General features: G+C 35.6%; 1 protein-coding gene across 1 annotated transcript in view; it reads right to left on the reverse strand.

The window, feature by feature from the left end:
* Positions 1–18,647, reverse strand: part of LOC107570661 (cadherin-7-like) — a 106,308-nt gene that overhangs the window by 21,333 nt on the left and 66,328 nt on the right. The window contains exons 6-7 of the mRNA XM_016256915.1: positions 17,479–17,732; positions 1,585–1,721 (exon numbers count right to left, since the gene is read on the reverse strand). Of these exons, the coding sequence (XP_016112401.1) occupies positions 1,585–1,721; positions 17,479–17,732 (391 nt within the window). The remainder of the gene's footprint in view (positions 1–1,584; positions 1,722–17,478; positions 17,733–18,647) is intronic.

The raw sequence follows: 18,647 nt of genomic DNA on the forward strand, positions 1-18,647 counted from the left end.
AGAACACTGATTCATCCAGTAATGAAACAAGTACATCTTGAGTGAGTCATTCAATTTATTCATAAATTTTATGAGATTTTGTTTAGTTGTCTAATGTTTTACTTCAGAATCATGAGAGAACCACAACTTCCATTTGGGAAAAAAAGTTTTTAAAAAAAACAACTAAATTTATCCAGAATCATGCAGTTCTATTTTGCACACAAACAGCTCTTAAAGAGTCCAGTTTTTATGTAGCCTGTTGATTTTTGTTCATGGTATTCAGCTCCAATAAATGTTTTGCAAAAAAGAGACACAGGATAAATGTTTGATATCATTATTTAATCACATTGGAATCGAAACTAGGAATCGATAAGCAGAATCAGAATCACAATCAGAATTGAATTTAAATTTCATATAATTATTCACATCTAACAGAATGTCAAAGGTACTTCTCATTCTTTCATATAGAGCCTGTTTGATTCAGTTAGATGTTGATTAATGCATTGACTATCAAATATGTACTGTCGTTGAGGTATCTATTATTCAGTCCATTTAATCATCAACCCATTTATTCAATTATTCAGTCCATTTGACTCCTGTCAAAGTTAGGGTTAGCTCCTTATTCAATCTTGATGAGTTCATGCCTTCACTAATCATTAATTCAGTATTAATTTAGGAATTAGAACATGATTATTTAGGTACCCTTATTATAAAGTGTTACCAGAAATGTTTGCCCATAGATTAACATTTTGTCATCAGTTACTCACCTTCATGTCCTTCCAAACCTGTACAGCTTGCTTTCTTCTGCCCAGCATAACAGAAGATATTTGAAGCAACTTGTAGCTGTTTTGTCCATATTATGAAAGTCAATGAAATCCAACACTTTCAAGCTCAAAAAAGCACATAATCTTAGTGGGAATCTATATGAAGTGGTATATTGCACAAACTTCTGAAGCTACACAATTACTGAATAGATCGATGTTCAGCTTTTATTCACTTTGAAACCAAAACACTGATCAACACATGTGTACAGATGACTTCAAATATGGCAATGCAAAACTCATTACTTTAAAGTTTCAACCAACCGTTCACTAACGTATGACCAAAAATCAACGCTTGAACGTCAGTATCCCCAAATATTTTGGTCTCTATATTTAAATTTGACTTAATTTGAGAGTGAATAAAAAAATTAATGTTGATAAGTGATGCTGCCTCAGAAGACTTAGAATATATAAATCTAATTGCATGAAATTATATTATGCTAACTTGTACCTTCATGTCCTTTTGGAGCTTGAAAGTATTAGATTTTACTCATATTTACAATATAGACATTCTCCAACACATGCATGTGTGTGTGTGTGTGCGTGTGTGTATGTGTGTGTGTGTGTGTGCGTGTGTGCATGCGTGTGCATGTGCGTGAAGAAAAGCCATGAGTTTGGAATGACATGAGGAAAAGCAAATGAGGACAGAATTGAAAGAGAAAAGAATGAAAGAGTGTCACCTCTTCAAAACAGATGTTTAAGTAATTAATTTAAAGTTGTTTTTGTTTTGTTTTTTGACAATTATTTTTTTCACATTTTAGAATATGGCTTTTGTTATACTCACGGTTCTCAGTGGCAAATATGGTGATGTTGTGGACTGAATTGAGTTCTCTGTCGAGGGCTTTGGCTGTGCTGATGACACCGGTCAGAGCATCCACATTGAAGAAGCGTTCCAGGTCTGTGTTCCGGTCGATGGAGTACCTGGACACACCAGAGACACATTCTTCAGTAATAACAGGGAAAATTAACTAATTCTTATTTGCTTGCATCTTTTCTTATTTAGCATCAATGATTCTAGCATTCCAAAATAATTAATTGACTAACTGTAGCACGTCTACAAGTACAAAAGGGCTAACGTTGCGCTATAAAAAGAAAAGACACATTTAATTTGATTCTCCTCATAACCACTAGATGGCACAAAAACTCACCGCAACACTTTCCTAAACATCCACTTTTCATTATGCAAATAGAAAAGTATTCTGCACTAAATTTATCTAATTCTTAATGTTTTTAAAATGTTATAGATATATATAGGAAACGGGAATCAGAAAGTATGGTACCTGGAGTAAAAAGCACCTCTACTTTTAAAGCTAAAGACACAAAAATTGACATTATAATAAATAGCTGACTGACTTTTCCATTTGTTGGTGTGGCATAGTTAAGTTCATATGGTTATTAGCATTTATTAAGTTGGTTAGGGTTAGACATAATCCCCATATCTATAACCATTATATTTAAAAATATTAGGGGTACAATCGTTCACAAAAATGACATAAAAAATGGTTCAGTAAGCACCTGTTTGGAACATTTTTTATTTATATTTTATACATATTTTTTCCCCTGTATTTAAAATTTAAATATCAATGAAAACATTTTAATGTATTTTTGAACAAAACAAAATATTTTATTAATCAAAATAAACAGAAAAGATTGCAAACTTTGCTGAGGTGATTGGTTAATGTAGATTGTAGAGTGTGGGGTAAAACACGTATATGACTACTTTTAAACAAAACAAACCAACAAAACAATGTTCAATAAAACACACACACACACATATATTATATATTTTTGCAATATTTCACTATGGGAGTAATAAAAAGCACATTGCCTTTAGCCCTATTGTAACCCATTCAGAGTATTTTTTTTCTTCATTATAAAGGAATTTAAATGAGTATTAAATGTACAGATATTAACTTCATATTTCAACTTGAGGCAGAGAATCCACAAGGCACAAAAAGGTGATTCACAAGCAATTAAATAACAAAAACAGCAGATTATCATTCACCGTCCAAGCCTCAATGCCTCACAGTAATTCTTCAATTATCAAATAATTGTAAAAGATTACAGAGATGGAGAGAAACAGTCTGCTTGTCAGAATGGATGTTATAGTTGGGAATGTCAGGCTTCTGGTGGGAATGTTCATGACATTTATCATGTGCCGTTGGGCACGGATGAATGTCAGCGCAGGTGAGTCAACACTGTTCCTGAAAACCACACTAGCCTGGTTCCGACATGTTTCAAGAAATAGAACTCTGTCAGTGCCAATAGCCTCGTGGCCTCGTGGGCATCCCCAGTTCGAGTCCCGGCTCGCGGACCTTTCCCGATCCCATTCTCCCTCTCTCTCCCACCTCTCTTGCTGTCTGAAAGACAGTCCTATCCTAATAAAGGCAAAATGCCAAAAATAAATCTAAAAAAAGAGAAAAGAATTAGAACTCTGGTAACACTTTATAATACGAGTATATTAATAATCATGTATTAATATCTAAATTATTACATGAACATGAACTAATGATTGGTGAAGACAGGAACTAATCATGCACCAATGAAGAGCTGACCTTAAATAAATAAATTAACCAAAAGTCATTACTCACTTATTATTTTTTCTGCCACTGAAGCTCTCAAAAATACATATATATATATGGAGTCCACAGGCTCCTCCAGAGGGCCCTCCCCTCTTGTCCCCTCCATCTATTAAGGACTACATTCCCCATAATCCTTGGCCTGGGCTCATTATGGCTTAATTAGGAGCCAGAAGAGCCAGAGCCCCGGCCCCCATCATGTGCACCTTCTACAGAGGCACCATCGAGAGCATTCTGACGACCTGCATCACTGTGTGGTATGGTGCCTGCAACGTGTCCTGCCGCAAGACACTTCAACGCATAGTGAGAGCAGTTGAGAAGATCGTTGGTGCCTCTCTCCCCTCCCTCCAGGACATTTACAACACCCGTCTCACCCGCAAAGCCCTCTGCATTGCAGGTGATCCCACCCACCCAACACACAGCTTCTTTAGTCTGCTGCCATCAGGGAGGAGACTGCGGAGTCTCCAGGCCAGGACCAGTAGACTGAAGGACAGCTTCATCCATCAGGCTGTCAGGAAGCTGAACTCCCTCCCGACCTTCCCCCCCTCCCCTCTTTTGCCCCACGCACCACTGAACTCTGACCCTCTGACGGACTCTCCCCCTTCCCTAATACACACACACCTACACACCTAATCAGTCTAAATAAGCTCTTTTGCACTACAAATCATTATATATGCACTGTTGTCTACTTCACTGGTTTGCACTCTATCTGCCATGTGCCTTGTGCTGCTATATATATATATATTTTATATTTTACCTTATTTGTATATTTGTACAGTTGTATTTTATATTTTATATTTAATCTGTATATCTGTATTTATGTTCTACTGTTAATGTTATCTGTATGCACCAAGGGTCTGAGAGTAACGCAATTCAATTCTCTGTGTGTATGCGCTGTACATGTGGAAGAATTGACAATAAAGCAGACTTGACTTGACTTGACTAATTAGCCGCTTTTCCACTGTCGGGCCAGTGCGAGCCAGTGCTTTAAACGGGCCGGGCAGGGCTAATAGCCTCGGACCTGTAGCACCGAGGCCAAAATCATGCCGCGTTTCCACCGTCAGGCCAGAAGCTCCGCTGCGCTTCACTAAAACACGCCCTTTACACGCCTCTCAGGAACAACGTCACGACGCAACCATTTCAGCAACAAAGAGAAGTTATCAGAAAACGAATAAGAAATAACCGACGAGGCACGATCAAGCCCCGGAAGTGACAGCGGAAATGCGACTGGCCCTGGCACACACTAGCATGCCCACTTTTGGCCCGACAGTGGAAACGCGGCTATTCAGTACACCAGTATCGTTACCTTGTTTGCTGTGGCTTATTTGTGGTGTGGTGTCTTCTCAAGCATTCTTTGTGTAGTCATGTTAGTGTGTTACTTCTGCATGTCTGATCACCTGTATTCCTGTCCTGGACCCTGTGTTTTGTTCCTCTGCCTAGTGGTTTGAGTTTTCTATGGATTGAATTATTATGATATCTGCATGTTTGAATCTTACCAAGTGAAAAATAAATATACTAAAATGTATTTGACATACATTAATTTCATGCCAACTATACAACAAATACATTTACATATAGAAGCCATAGAAGCGAGCAATGAACGGATCAGAGATCGCAGATTCTACCTGGCCTAAAAGCTTCAGCATCCATTTAAAAAGTCTATAACAACAGCATACAATAACTCAAATCAACTCATCAGTTTCTAGGTTGTCCGTCTCCCATTGACATTTGTGCTCGTGTGTTGTGTCCTCAATCTGACAACCCGCGTGAGCATAGACAAAAATCCTTACCAATACACTAGATAGCTTTGCAACAAGCATGTTGCTTGCTTAATCACAGCATGTTGCAGTAGTCAGGAACTTAAGCAAATAACATTCCCAATACTAAATGAGCCATAAGCAGCAAGCATATTTCAAGAACAATCGGATGGCCTAAACCACAACTTAAACATTAGCTTCTTGCTGTTGCAAGTTTAACTAAGTACCAGCACTTGCAGTAACAACCAATAGCTTACAGCAACAAGCAAGTCTAGCGACAAACATGATACTGAACACTAGATAAGCCCTAACAAGCAAGCAAAATCCCAATACCCTAATAGTTTTAAAGCAAAGACCTTCTGAAATAGCATAGACTGAGGCAGCATGCCCTTTAAGAAGAGAAGCAGCGAAGGGGTGCTCTTCTTTAATAAGCAGCTGAGAAGAGCAGCATGCCCCTTTAATATTCATGAATCCAGCAGCCCATTAATCCTTGGTAAATTTTATATTGTTCTTATTAGTAGAATTCTAAGTATTATTATTATTATTATTATTATTATTATTATTATTATTATCTTATCAGTATTATTGTTAGTTATTATTATTATTATTATTATTATTATTATTATTATTATTATTATTATTATTATTATTATTATTATTATTATTATTATTATTATTATTATTATTTCCCTATTTTTTTTTACAGAAACACTGAATGACCCAAAAAGCAGCACCACCAGTCCTAAGTTCAGTTAAAATGACTAATATGCATTCATACATGGTTTTAATTCTAATTACTTAAGTTCTATTATTAAATAATACTTGATTACCATATACAGTGCTTGACTAACTGATGTTAAGAATGTAGTACTTTCAGATATTTCAAAAGCTGTGCCATTTTACAAACATTATATATATAAAATATATATTTTGTCTGTGCTTGCGCTTCGGATGTTTGCGCTGCATGCAAACAGTGCTCAAGTTATTTCCCTTCCTATGTGAAAATCATTTAAAAACACATTAAAATGCGAACGCAGGAATTGTTAAGCGGAATCAAAATGTATGTGTCTTATCGAGTACCCAGTTCTTGGAAATTTGGAACCGGTTCTCGATACCCAACCCTAGTGTTAAGTGACAGCAGTTTTCTGAAGTACTCCTGAGCCCATGTGGCTATATTTAACACCACAGCATGATGGTTTCTTATGCAAGGCCATCTGAGGGCTCAAAGGTCAAGCACATTCAACTGAGGTTTCCTGCCTTGCCCTACATGTACTGTGTTTTCTCTGGATTCCCTGAATCTTTTCACAATATTACGTGTGGTAGTTGGTGAAAGACCTAAATTATTTGCAATTTTGCATTGTGAAATGTGATTTGTTTTTATTTGTTTGACACTTCTCTCATGAAATTTGACACAAAGTGATGAGCCATGATCCAACTTTGTTTGCAAAGACTTAGATGCTCCTTTTATACCCAAACATGATACCTTGACCTATTACCAATTCACCTGCTCACTGTTAACTGTTTCAAAACAGTTTAAAGTGGATATTCCATAACCTTTTCAATTTTATTTTGCCACTGTCCCAACTTTTTTTTGGAATGTGTTGCAGCCATCAAAATCTAAATTTGTTCATATTTACAAAATAAATTTACGTTGGTCAGTGAAAACTTTGGAAATCTTTTCTTTGTACTTTTGTCAATTAAATAAAAGTTAAAGAGAATGAACAAATCACAGATTCTTGATTTTATTGCATTTTTACAAAACGTCCCAACTTCTCTGGAATTGGGGTTGCAGAAACAGAGAAGCAGATAGAGACTAAATTAGCATAGCTGCTGTTCCAACCAAGCAAAGATGATGTGTTCAACCCAAGCAAAAGAATTAAAAAGTGCATTTGATCAGATATAGCTGAGGTACAAAGTTACGAGATACATTATGTGAATGCTTCCCTAGTGAAAAAATTGTATACTTAAGAACAATTTATTCGTATGTAATTTAATATAACTAAATATATTTGAGGCACACTATACATTGGTATACTTAAATTCTGCTAAATTGGAACAAATAATTTTATACTAAATGCATTTTAGTTGTGCAAAAGCAGTGCTGAAGTGCTGAAGTAGTTTTATCAAACATACTTGTTTGTGCTAAAGTGGAACTAATCCAAGTGTACTTAAGTATAATTTAAATATTTAAATATCTATTAAATTTTTGAAGTGCAGAATTCATTCATTGATGACATTACAATTGCTATTCAATTACACTGTAAGAGTGGTTAACATACATTAATATTATACTAATAACAAACTGAGGTACTATCCCTTACTTTTAGTGACTTTAAAATGCATTGCAATGGCATTCCAAGTAAACTTGAAGTGTGCTAATGGGACAATTATTGTGTGCTTCTAATGCAATAAATTAACCTTTGTAAATAATGGCACAGCTTAAGAAATTGCCTTTTACTAACAAGCCCAGCATACCAGTCAACTCAATTATCCAGAGAACATCAGTGGAACATTGGACACAGACATTTGAACATTGGCTGAAGGAAACATTGCGGACTGGATTCAAACCCGGGTCGCTGCCACACACGAGCACTCGCTTATACCAGATGTGCCACCATAACAGACATGTGCTGTGATAAACTGCGGTTACTTTGTAGTCTTTCTATACTGTTACAAATAGCCTACTACTATAAGTAAACAGGGTTTTTTCCATCAATAACAGCACAAATTATATGGACTTAAAGACTGCGAATCGCCGAAAAGTCTTAATATAGGTACGTGGAAATAAACGTGAAACGGCCTGTATAGAACACGAAAGTGTGTTGTGCAAAGTGCACAACATTCAATATCGTCTGTAGAACGTTTTGCTTCCTGTCATTAACGCTGCAGGAAACAATTGGATAAACCGGCATAAACCAGTGTATGCCCCCCCCCCTTCTTTTCATAATTCCCAATGTATGTATATAATGCTGAAAGAAAGAAAAAATTTTTAGAGCATTTTTTATATAAATAAGCACCAGTAAACCTGCTGCCTTAGCCTGACTGTACATGCTACTATACGGATCCATTCAGAATAACTAAACCACTGTCCAGCACATAATCTAAAACACCTTCAGTCAGCATTCATTATAAAACACTTGTGCTTTTAAGCCAAATACATGCTGACAAGTATAATTTACTGCCATCTGGACACGAGTCACTATTCTCTTTGCCATCTCTGATGAAATTGTCCGTGTTTTCTTTGCATTAGCGCTGTTTTTAACTTATTACTTATTACTAATTCATTCCCTTATTGGATTCTTGAACTTTTACGGTAGGATCAAGGTAGGAAATTTACAAAATATCTTCATGGAAGGATCTTTACTTAATATCCTAATGATTTTTGGCATGAAAGAAAAATATTTTTCGATAATTTTGACCCATACATTGTATTTTTGGCTCTTGCAAAAATACCTGTTCTACTGAAGACTGTTTTTTTTTGGTCCAGGGTCACATATGTATGTAAAGCTGCTTTGCAACCACGCAAAATTGTGAAAAGCACTATTTTAAGTGTGGTTAAATTATTGAAAAATTTAAGTTCATAACTATACAAAGTACTGCATCATTATGAATTATAATTACTTGCAACTCAAAACATTTATTTTTATCTATACTATTTTTAAACTCAACAAGTAGAACTCAAATACAGTGTATTGTATTGCACATTTAATCTTCTGAAGTACTCCTGAGCCCATGTGGCTATATTTAACACCACAGCATGATGGTTTCTTATGCAAGGCCATCTGAGGGCTCAAAGGTCAAGCACATTCAACTGAGGTTTCCTGCCTTGCCCTACATGTACTGTGTTTTCTCTGGATTCCCTGAATCTTTTCACAATATTACGTGTGGTAGTTGGTGAAAGACCTAAATTATTTGCAATTTTGCATTGTGAAATGTGATTTGTTTTTATTTGTTTGACACTTCTCTCATGAAATTTGACACAAAGTGATGAGCCATGATCCAACTTTGTTTGCAAAGACTTAGATGCTCCTTTTATACCCAAACATGATACCTTGACCTATTACCAATTCACCTGCTCACTGTTAACTGTTTCAAAACAGTTTAAAGTGGATATTCCATAACCTTTTCAATTTTATTTTGCCACTGTCCCAACTTTTTTTTGGAATGTGTTGCAGCCATCAAAATCTAAATTTGTTCATATTTACAAAATAAATTTACGTTGGTCAGTGAAAACTTTGGAAATCTTTTCTTTGTACTTTTGTCAATTAAATAAAAGTTAAAGAGAATGAACAAATCACAGATTCTTGATTTTATTGCATTTTTACAAAACGTCCCAACTTCTCTGGAATTGGGGTTGCAGAAACAGAGAAGCAGATAGAGACTAAATTAGCATAGCTGCTGTTCCAACCAAGCAAAGATGATGTGTTCAACCCAAGCAAAAGAATTAAAAAGTGCATTTGATCAGATATAGCTGAGGTACAAAGTTACGAGATACATTATGTGAATGCTTCCCTAGTGAAAAAATTGTATACTTAAGAACAATTTATTCGTATGTAATTTAATATAACTAAATATATTTGAGGCACACTATACATTGGTATACTTAAATTCTGCTAAATTGGAACAAATCATTTTATACTAAATGCATTTTAGTTGTGCAAAAGCAGTGCTGAAGTTCAACTAAAGTTTTATCAAACATACTTGTTTGTGCTAAAGTGGAACTAATCCAAGTGTACTTAAGTATAATTTAAATATCCTCTCTTTTATTAAATTTTTGAAGTGCAGAATTCATTCATTGATGACATTACAATTGCTATTCAATTACACTGTAAGAGTGGTTAACATACATTAATATTATACTAATAACAAACTGAGGTACTATCCCTTACTTTTAGTGACTTTAAAATGCATTGCAATGGCATTCCAAGTAAACTTGAAGTGTGCTAATGGGACAATTATTGTGTGCTTCTAATGCAATAAATTAACCTTTGTAAATAATGGCACAGCTTAAGAAATTGCCTTTTACTAACAAGCCCAGCATACCAGTCAACTCAATTATCCAGAGAGCATCAGTGGAACATTGGACACAGACATTTGAACAATGTAGGAAACACTGTGAACTGGATTCAAACCCTGGTCGCTGCCACACATGTGCACTCGCTTTACCAGATTCTCCACCAAAGCAGACATGTGCCGTGATAAACTGCGGTTACTTTGTAGTCTTTCTATACTGTTACAAATACTACTATAAGTAAACTGTTTTTTTTCCATCAATGACAGCACATATTACATGGACTTAAAGACTGAATCTCCGAAAAGTCTTAATATAGGCGCATTAACGGTGCGTGGAAATAAACATAAAACAGCCTGTATAGAACACGAAAGTGCATTAAACCTGAAGCTGTTAAAGACATAAAGCCAGCGGACACAACATTAAATATCCTCTGCAGAATGTTTTGCTTCCCTTTTACCTTACATGATCTGTCATTAACTCTGCAGGAAACAATTGCATAAACCGTCATAACATTAGTTTTATTCTTATCTTTTATGCACTAAAACACAGACAGTTCCGTTAGTTGGTGGAAGAATGTGAATGCACTGCTTATGTATGCGGAAGGAATAAACCCATCCGTAATATCTCTGCCCATTGTCTCTGCACGCTTATACTCTCAATGCACTGCACAGATGTTAAAGTAAAATGCAATGAAATGTTTTGGCGGTTTGACTTTCTCGCAGTAAGCTGCGGATTTATATGTGATGTATGAATTTAAATTATTTAAATACATTTTGTTACTTTTCATATAGTGAACATCTCTGAATTTATTTTGACATTTTATCTTTTTGTGTAGTTTTGAGGGCTGGTCAGGATAATTTTAATAATTCGTTTAATAATTCGTAATATTTTGACAGCCCAAAGAAGTCCACATTTCCAAGTGCAACGTTGTCGTTGTTCATGCGGGACATTAAAGGGGTCATATGATGCTGCTAAAAAGAACATTATTTTGTGCATTTGGTGTAATGAAATGTGTTTATGTGGTTTAAAGTTAAAAAACACATTATTTTCCACATACTGTACATTGTTTCTCCTCTATGCCCCGCCTTTCTGAAACATGTCGATTTTTACAAAGCTCATCGGTCTGAAAAAGTGAGGTGTGCTCTGATTGGCCAGCTATCCAGTGTGTTGTGATTGGCTGAATACCTCAAGCGTGTGATGGAAATGTTACGCCCCTCACATACTATGATGATGCCCTGTCCGGCCGGAGCGACAAGACAAAAACATTAAAACCCATTATAAACTAGGCATTTGTTGCATCGAGTGGGGACATAATTATGGATTATAATGACTTATACTGTCTTTTTACTCGTTGTGTTGCATCGCGCCGCGTAAACGTAAAACCATGTCTGCATTTGTGATCGGAGAAATGACAAACAACAAGCCCTACTCTACACTGCCCAAAAAACTCACTTTAAATCTAGATTAAAGACACATCTTTTTAGCCAACCCTAGTGAAAAATAAATATACTTAATTGTATTTAAAGTATATTTATTTAATGATAAGTATACTAAAAATAGATTGACATGTCTACACTTTCTAAATGTAGTTATTTTATGCTTTCATCAAGCACAAACTTAGTGCATTACAAATTCATTTGTAAAATACAATACTTTTTACAAATGCATTTGGGGAAGGATGAAATATATATTCATCTTTAAGAAAGTACACTGGCTAGGTTCTTAATTCCATCTACAACATGTTTGAAACTTATTAAAAGTGATTTTCACACATACGTACCTATATAAACTGTACCAAACCTTTGAAAGAGGACTTCATAACCCCACTGACATGTCCATGCTCACTCAGCCCAACAACTAGTGTCGATAAGGAATGAATGAAGCAACGCATCTTATGATCCTGTAGCTGTATGAAGGCCATATAATGTAAGTCTGTGGGGATTGTTTGTATTGTATGATGTCATATCATTTAAGTAAACAAGGCCACTGTATGAGTTCTCAACTAAGACTATGACACAAGAGACAATATCACATTCTGTATATTGATATTTGTTTGTTCCTTCACCCCTTAAAAGTGTCTTAAGTATTTTAATAATGTGATTTTAAAATCGGCCTAAATATAGGACCTGTTATGATTAAATGTACAAAAAAAATACACTGTATTTAAGTTGCACTTGTTGAGTATAGAAAATATTTTAGATTTTAAAAAATTTGAGTTCCAAACAATTATAATAATAATTCATAATGATGCAGTACTTTTTATAGTTATGAACTTTAACTTTTCAATAATTTAACCACAAATAGTGCTTTTCACAATTTTGCATTGTTGCAAAGCAGCTTTACATACATATGTGACCCTGGACAAAAAAACAGTCTTAAGCAGCTCAGGTATATTTGTAGCAATAGCCAAAAATAAATTGTATGGGTCAAAATTATCGATTTTTCTTTTATGCCAAAAATCATTAGGATATTAAGTAAAGATCATGTTCCATGAAGATTTTAAACAAACTTAATTTTTGATTAGTAATATGCATTGCTAAGAACTTCATTTGGACAAATTTAAAGGTAATTTTCTCAATATTTTGATTTTTTTTTGCACCTCGGATTCTAGATTTTCAAATAGTTGTATCTCGGCCAAATATTACCATATCCTAACAAATTCCTATTTATTCAGCTTTCAGATGATGTATAAATGTATTAAAAAATGTATGATGTATAAAATCATACACAAAACCCTTATGCCTGGTTTTGTGGTCCCGGGTCACATATAGATAGTTACAAAAGTAAAGATATGTAAACAACATATAGCTAGTCATTAATTTGAAATGGTGAAAGAAATTCACAAACTTGATCAGAAGGTTTATTACTTTAGTACATTCCCAATACACTCCAATGCACCTGTACCAACACACTTTTTTCCATTAATGGTTCTTTAAAGGGGTCATATGATGCGATTTCAAATTTTCCTTTCTCTTTGGAGTGTTACAAGCTCTTGGTGCATGAAGAAGATCTGTAAAGTTGCAAAGACTAAAGTCTCAAATCCAAAGAGATATTCTTTATAAAAGTTAAGAGTCAGCCACACCTACCTAAAATGGCTCGTTCTAACACGCCCCCCACATGTCTACGTCACGATGTGGGAAGATTTGCATAACGCTGTAGTATTGTAGTATTATTCTCGCTGTAGTATTGTTGTTGCCGCCGCCGAGATGTCCTGAAGACACTGTGTGCTTCAGTTAAGTATCAAGCATATTACCGATACACTGTATAGCTTTAAGCAATAGCATATCACAGACTTAAACACAGCTTGATGGAAATAATCATACACATAGGATGTGTTTAATGAAACCACATCCTCAATACTAGATGAGCCTTAAGCAGCAAGCCTGTTTCATATCAGACAGTCTTAAACAGATTTAAAAACAAGTCTCAGCTCTGGTAAGTTTAAATGGGTAACGTTAATGTTACCAGTGTGTCAAAGTACAACCAATAAGCCTAAAGCAACGGCGTGCCTAGCAAACCAACATGTTACTGAACAACTAGCCTTAAACAACGAGCAATATTTGACAATAGCATATTTGCCAACATAGCGTTAAGCAATGAAAATGAAATAAGAAACTTAGCAGGAAATGTTGCTTAATAATATATTTATGGGGGAAGCATCACCCCAAGCTCAGCAAGTGAGGAACCAGAGGAAAACGACTGTAGTTACCTGTATTTTTTTATTTTTTTTAATGCACTGCTTGTACTTGCTTAGAATAATTGGACTATTTAAATCCCTTGTGTCCATTTGAGCGCTCAGTCGTAACCTTCGTAACAAAACAATTATTTGTCATTGTCGAGACTCGAGTCCTAATGCTTTGACCAAAAACAAATTATTCAAGAGCAGCATCACTTCAGTCTGTTAGTGTCAGGGTCATGTGACGTTTTTGTTTTCATTGTGTTCACTTTCTGTTTACACATTTTCCTTTGACTTGGTTTTCCCATGTTTCATTGGTTCATATTCAGAACGTTCGGGGTTCAGACACATTCGCTCTGTTTAAATCTAGATTAAAGACATATCTTTTTAGCCAACCCTAGTGAAAAATAAATATACTTAATTGTATTTAAAGTATATTTATTTAATGATAAGTATACTAAAAATAGATTGACATGTGATTATGATTAAATGTACAAAAAAATACACTGTATTTAAGTTGCACTTGTTGAGTATAGAACATATTTTAGATTTTAAAAAATTTGAGTTCCAAACAATTATAATAATAATTCATAATGATGCAGTACTTTTTATAGTTATGAACTTTAACTTTTCAATAATTTAACCACAAATAGTGGTTCCACTTTATAATAAGAGTATATTAATAATCCAATCACCACCGAAGTGTTTTATTTTTTATTTTTTATAAATGAACATAGCTTGATCTCCGCCAGTTGATCATGTTTAATCAACACGTCATATTACCCTAATTTCTCATGCTCATATGCTCACATTACTTAGCGTGAGCACATATTCAAGAGGATCAGAAATTATGTATCTCTAATAAGTATTGAGTGGCAGTCCAGCAGGGGAAGCACACACTGCAGAAATACTTTGAATGATGGTCATTGATATTACATTCTTATATGTATAGAAGCCATTAGGAGCGATAAATGCGTGCTTCTGATGCAGCTGAAATCAACCGCACACTCACACAGCTAATGAAACATAAACCTTAGAAATAAACAACCGTAACATTGAGATTATGCCGCTGAATACAGCGAACCCCAGTTGAAACGCATACACGAGAATGCTTGTTTCATTTAAACTTGTTCTCATGGCCTTAACTATCGGCGTGTCCTCAGAGCGATTACATGCTCTAGACTATGTGTTGCTCCAGCTGTATGAACACAGATGTGTAAATGCTGCTGCAAATATGCTTTTTCAATTAGCAGACCAGGTAATATATACAGTGATATGGATTAAAACAGCATTCACTTATCTTAGATGTGGATTTCAGATGTTCTGAAACACGCTGCAACAGTTGATTTGCGAGCAGCAATGCTTAATTTGCTCCGGAGCAGGCTGAAAAGCTGCTGAATAATACTGAATAGAGCTTATATAGGAATACCGCGATAGGTGTCGTATTCCTATAGGTAGATGTGATCAGCTGAGAATCAGCTGATGCAAGCTTGACTCACGTGACCTGCCAGAACTAATGCTAACGCTTAATTTTTGCATACGTAAAGTCTGCTAAATTGGAACAACAAATTTTGTATTTAATGCACTTGAATTGTGTGGAAATACTGCTGAAGTCCAACTAAAAATATACCGAAGTATATTTGATTGTGCTAAGGTGTAACTGTTGCAAGTATACTTTAGGTGCACTTTAAATATTCTTGCATTTAAAGACTGATATTATTCAAAGATCATACAATATTTGTCAATAAAACACATTTTAGGCTTAATATAAGAAATGTACATTGTGCACTAGTAGTACTCCAAACAAAGTTGAATCATAATTTTTTATTTCAGTAAGTCTCGAGTGATATGTCAGTAAATATTTTAATAGATTTGAACTATACTTAGTATGAAACAAATGTATTTTAAATATATTACTTTTTGACTAGGGTTTGTCTGTCTTTGTCTACTCTTTGTATTACCTTTAATAAAGACTGCTATTGGATCTTTAGCCAAGTCTCAGAGCAGTGTTCGGAACTATATTATCATCTTATGGAAAATATGTTGTATCAATTTATCAATCAAATTTGATCCGCATTTATAGAAAACAAAATTAATTGTTTAACCAAAAAATATAAGTTCATATTTAAGCTTCTCTTACAGCTTCTATTAATTCTAAATAACAAATATTTGTCATTGTCGAGACTCGAGTCCTAATGCTTTGACCAAAAACAAATTATTCAAGAGCAGCATCAATTCAGTCTGTTAGTGTCAGGGTCATGTGATGTTTTTGTTTTCATTGTGTTCACTTTCTGTTTACACATTTTCCTTTGACTTGGTTTTCCCATGTTTCATTGGTTCATATTCAGAACGTTCGGGGTTCAGACACATTCGCTCTGTTTAACCCTCTGGGGTCTGAGGGTGTTTTGGGCCCTGGAGAAGTTTTGATATGTCCTGACATTTGTGCTTTTTTCAGTTGCTAATAAACATTTTAATGACTAAGTTTAGTAGCACCATAATCAGCACAAACTGGGCTACAATAATATGTGAGCAGCATGTATGTATGTGATTGTGTTTTTGAGAAAACAACGTTCATGCGTGCTTAGTGAAAAACTAAAATTTTAAAGTCACTGAAATAAGGCCATAAAACACATACACGACCTCAGAGGGTTAATCAGGTTGTGTGTGTTCGCTCTAATTTATTTGCTGAAATCAAAACAGGGACGATAATAGGTGAGCACCAACCAATGAGATTGTCATTTGTGCATTAGTTCTGCCCACTACCGGAGAATCCGGCAGTTCTTAAAAGCTGAAGAATTCCAAAGGAACTCTGTTATTTTGACAGGAAAATGCAACAAAGTATATCGTTTACATGTATCGCGTCAATTCAGCATGGTATGCAAGACTCTCTCTCTCTCTCTCTCTCTTTGCGTGTGTGTGAGACAAAGTGACGGCGATTTGTGCGCCTTCACACTAGAGTTTATGGTATGTCAAATACAGGTGCGCTGCGCATCCATTGAGATGAACTGAGAAATATCACAGATCGCTTGACAGAGAATGAAACTCTGAAGCGCTCAGTCAGTGTTTTCGACGAGTAAAAATATATCTGTGCTAAACTTATACTTGGCGTCCAACTCACACACTGGCGAGTAAAATCTGAGAATTTATTAGCCAGTGGCTAATATTAGACATCCTTTAGTCACCCAGAGTGAAGTTTTAGTCACATATGCGAGTGATTTACTCGCAATGAAGGGTGTTGTTAATGTTCTTGGCCGCTTCAGTTCAGTATGTTACATGACTGCCCCCTACTAAGCATGTCTTTCCTGTGTTAGAGCATTCCCTGTGGCCCTGTATAATACACCGTGGTCACGCATGATCCCTTTCCTCTGCGCACTTATTGTCAGTGGCCAGATCTGTATTTGCATATCATGACCATGACAGTCAAACTGTTAAACCAGAGTTTGGGGTCTGTGTAGACCTCACTGCTGTTTTTATGTGGATTAAGTACAGAATGAACTGATTAAATTGTGTTTTAGCATCCAATCAGTGTTCTGTGTTAGAACTATAACATACGGTATATGGCTAAGAGGACAGTAAGATAAACAGCCATGTGAATTACAAACACACAGTCTAATAAGATAATACACAGAACCCACATCAGTGAAGCGTTTACCTGATGGCACTGCTGGACGAGTCTGGGTCACGGGCTGAAACTGTACCGATGACCGTGCCGACCCTCGCTGCCTCAGATACCACCATTCTGCTGATCAGAGGAGAGAAGACCGGCGGCTCGTTCACATCCTCTACAATGACCTTTACAGCCGCTGTATCACTGAAGGGGCCAAAGGTCAGAAACTGAGGGTCAACATTCCGATTAGTGGCTTCAATCTTCAGAGAAAAACTGCTTTTAGTTTCGTAGTCCAAAGGCTGCGGAAGAGAGAAAGAGAGAGAGATTTACATTTAAGACAGAATGGAAGAAGACATGCTAAAAAATAATGAGTACAGGGAAGAAGAAAAATCAGAAGCAGCAAAAGATAAATTCTTAATCAGTGATTTTGTCTTTTCACACACACACACACACACACACACACAAATAGTGGCTACAAAAATGACATAATTAATTGGGTGTTTAAAAACATCGTAACATAGTACATATAAATATTTATTAATTAATATTATTTATTATTTATTAAATAAATCATCACAATATGTACACAGAGTTCTTAGGCTGTTAAAACACATATAGTCCTTTGTTCCAATAGCATAACACAGTCCAGAAGAGGTTTGGTGTGTCCATCTGCGAATATACAATCCAGTGTGATATAATCCAAAGAGTGAACGCAATATTTTCATCAATCCAGACAGCTGATGTGCGGATTGCGGATCACAGCGGATCACTGACCTGATGTGTTTAAAGTCTCATGCCCCAATGTTAGGCCATGCTGCTCCTTTTATACATTTAGAGAGGTTACTTCACTTCCTGTTTCCTGTCATGTGATCTCTGGAATTACACAATTTATTTACACAAAAATTTGTTCTGCTCATGTTTCATGAATGAGGCCCAATATGTTTAATAAAAAATTATCTTAAAAATATATAGGTCCTGCCTGTAGTTGATTAATACCAGCGGTGAGGTTATACATGGTCATGTCACTGGAAATTGAGGAATCATTGTCCCAGTGTGCAGTGAGCCAGGGTTTTTATCAGTGTCAGGATTCATGGACACAATATACTGATTCACGAGCTTGGGAGCTGATTGAGACGCACCTCCAGCCATCCTAAACACCGTTATTGATTCAGGTGTGTCTGATTAGGGTTGGCGCTAAACGCTTCACAATAGGG

Source organism: Sinocyclocheilus grahami, unplaced genomic scaffold (genome assembly GCF_001515645.1).
Source record: "Sinocyclocheilus grahami isolate Dianchi unplaced genomic scaffold, SAMN03320097.WGS_v1.1 scaffold1489.1, whole genome shotgun sequence".
NCBI lineage: Eukaryota > Metazoa > Chordata > Actinopteri > Cypriniformes > Cyprinidae > Sinocyclocheilus > Sinocyclocheilus grahami.